Below are 3,272 nucleotides of genomic sequence, written 5' to 3'. Positions count from 1 at the left end.
CACACACACACACACACACACACACACACACACACACACACACACACACAAACACAGACACATCACAGGAAACAAAGAAATATTTTACCGGTAATTACAACAACCACGATATTCTCCATTGCCACCGTCACAGCAAGCGATATACACGTGCCATCCGCGGCGGCAAGGTTTGCGTCATGCGACTCCACGTTTCGGCCTGCGTCCCGATTTCGTGAAATTATGAATTCGTTCGTTTAGAGAAGTTTAATTGAATTCGCGGCGCTAATTTGCGACAAGATGCGGATCGATTTTTTCGCGAACGTGATTACTCATTTGGCTGAACCGCTCTCGATTTTATGCGCGTCGCCGGAGCGAGCCAGAGATAGAGAGAGATAGCAGCGAGGAGAAGCCGAGAGAGAGCGAGATAAAGAGAGCGGACAGGGCGGCACACGAAACACGCAGACGAGCTCTGGTGGTGCAACCTGGTGGTGGGCGCTACGTGTAAGTGCATTATATCATCAACGACAGTGCTAGCATAGTGACACACGGCACAGAGGTACGACACTATACACGCGTACATGCGCGTGCGCGCACACGCACACACGCACGCACGCACACACACGCACGCACGCACACACACCGCACAGCAGACTCACGGCACGCTACACGTGGCGCCACCACGCGTCTCATTGCAATACGGCAGCGGTTTAGATTCTTGATTTTATTCCACCCACGTAGGGATTGATGAGAGAGCGAGGGGGAGAAATGGTGGGATGGGGAGGGGGGCACCGGTTTCCGTGACTAATTTCGATTTAAACGGCAAGGTGTCTATGATCTCTCTTTAATCGAGAATACAAACGACGATGTAAAACGACAGTTTTCGCTTTCAATTTTTTTTTCAAGAAATCACAATATTCTACATTTCTCACGTATACTGTATTTGCTGACAGCGATCAAAGACGATGTTCCTCGCCCTCTCCTGTTCCCCTGCCCCGCCCTTCTCCTCCCCTTCCCGCTACCCCTCCCCACTCCACAACATTCGCCTGCAAAATCGTATGTTTTCCAAAGGGAATAATATCAAGAGCGTATTAAGAAGGACTTCTTAATACGATCTTGATAATATATATATATATATATATATATATAATAATATATAAAGTCATCTTGATAATTGGTTAAATAATTCACGATTCTGTCTGTTTTTAACTGCACATTTATCCCGCATCGCACCTTTGCATTGTGTTCGGCAAACGTTGAATCGACTTGGCCAGCCGAAAACACTTCTAGGTATTTAGATACGAGTGACGTTTGCGTACGTCACGAAATGCGTCAACCGATGGAGAGGGGGTTGAAGAGCCGAGAATGTGGGAGGAGGAGGGCGCGTGATGATTCACGAAGGTATGCCGTATTGCACTGAGATCTAACAGGCCGCCACTGGTGTCTGCCTGCATAGTTTGTTGGTTTGTACTGACAACGAAAAAAACAACAACAACGCCAACGTTGTCGTCGTCGCCGCCGTTATACGTAATTCTGTTACAGACACACGCTACTCACGTTGAATGCCTTGAGCCGTTCCGGGTCCATGCCTTGATTGACGGCTATCTTATCGTCATCGTCATCGTCGTCGTCATCCTCCTCTTTGTCCTTGACGGACAAATCCTCGGGACCATCTCCCTGGTTCTCTGAGTTCAGCTCGTTAGAGGACGTCTGAGTAACAAACGCAGAGAGAGCAGATGCAAGCGTTAATACGTGACATACACACTGGTAATGTGTTGTATGCTTTGTGAGATTAATGTAGATGGGTGCCGGTATAGAGTTTGCATGGCTGAGAGCCTACGTCGTGTATACATCTGTTCACATTGATCTCGGGATAGTAGAGGTTGGTAAAGTACCAAACTGGACTGCGCACAAACACACACACACACACACACACACACACACACACACACGCACGCACGCACGCACGCACACACACACAGTAAAACGTAAGCACCATGTATACGCAACCACACAACCATCGCGTCGCGCTTACCTCTGTGCTGTCCACGTCGCTGTGTCGCCGCTTGCGCTCGTTCTGCGCAAGCGCCGCCAGCTGTATCATGTGACTGCTGACGTCGGTCGTGTCGACTTGAGCAGAGCTGAATTTCGTGAAAGACTGCGGCCAGGCTGCCGACGCCGCGCTCGTCGTCGCGCTGCCACTCTGCCCCGACTTCTGACTCATGTCCATCGGCTCGTCCTGCAGTTCGAGCTTGATTGTCTTCACGATAGGCGGCGACTCTGTCGTTGTCGTCGTCGTCGCCACTGTTGCCGTCGTCGGCGGCGTCTCCGGGGGCTCGGTCTCGTCTTCTTCCGGCTCCTCCTCTCCGTTGGCGGTTTCCTCTCCCTCGGGCGACGCGCACGGCACCCCGCCCGCAAAGCGATCTGCGAACTTTGACTCTGCAAAACGCGCAACGTTGTTGTGACGTCATCATCGCGTCATCATCGTAGCATGCCTGACGACATCCAGTGTTAGTCCGATAAATTTAGACGGAGGGTTACATTTGCGTGCTGCGAATCAAAAGCTACAATTTATATGAGTTTTACTGTATAAATTAACCCTACCACAGCCATCAGACCATAGCGAAATGCTACCAGAAGGGTTGCGTTCGTTTGCATGTTCCCGCCCCTTCATGATCCTCTGTGCCAATCGCGGCGCCGCCTGCCAGCGTGTCCCCACACATGCATTCGACACGGCAGCCGAACAGACACTGTGGCTAGACCGAACGCAAGGCGAACATAGCTCTAGTTGCTTTTTCCCCTTTGTCGGGCATTCGCGATTTTCTACTCTGGCTATTTCCGAGTGGTGAGTCCATAAAATCCAGTTAATTGCCAGCGTCAGGTAACTTAGCGCTTTCCGCGGGGAACTCTCTAAACACTCGCTACGCATACGAACATCTCTCTCTCTCTCTCTCTCTCTTGAAATCACGCGAATTTAAGCAGGTAGTTTCCCACGAATTACAGAGCGCCACAGGTCGCGACGAAACAATAGAGCATTTTCGCGGTCGCTTCCGGTACGGCTTAGTATCGGCGTGATTTACCAGTTGTGACGCCTGTTTTCATGTTGCTGTACGCTGCGATCTAAATGGTTAAAGTTATCGAAGTAAAAACGTCATACAGCGGCGGCGTGCTAGCAACACGGTTATATATATATAGACTTCATCACGGTTCTACAGTGTCTGTGTGTGTGTGTGTGTGTGTGTGTGTGTGTGTGTGTGCGTGTGTGTGTGCGTGCGTGTGCGTGTGTGTGTGTGTGT

At 50.5% G+C, this 3,272-nt stretch overlaps 1 protein-coding gene across 1 annotated transcript in view; it reads right to left on the bottom strand.

Moving 5' to 3' along the window:
- Nucleotides 1-3,272, bottom strand: part of LOC106808933 (nucleolar protein 4-like) — a 101,949-nt gene that overhangs the window by 6,807 nt on the left and 91,870 nt on the right. The window contains exons 5-6 of the mRNA XM_014811856.1: nucleotides 2,012-2,415; nucleotides 1,534-1,686 (exon numbers count right to left, since the gene is read on the bottom strand). Of these exons, the coding sequence (XP_014667342.1) occupies nucleotides 1,534-1,686; nucleotides 2,012-2,415 (557 nt within the window). The remainder of the gene's footprint in view (nucleotides 1-1,533; nucleotides 1,687-2,011; nucleotides 2,416-3,272) is intronic.

Source organism: Priapulus caudatus, unplaced genomic scaffold (assembly GCF_000485595.1).
Source record: "Priapulus caudatus unplaced genomic scaffold, Priapulus_caudatus-5.0.1 Scaffold315, whole genome shotgun sequence".
In the NCBI taxonomy this organism is placed as follows: Eukaryota; Metazoa; Priapulida; class Priapulimorpha; order Priapulimorphida; family Priapulidae; genus Priapulus; species Priapulus caudatus.
This window is presented reverse-complemented; position numbering and strand designations above follow the sequence as displayed.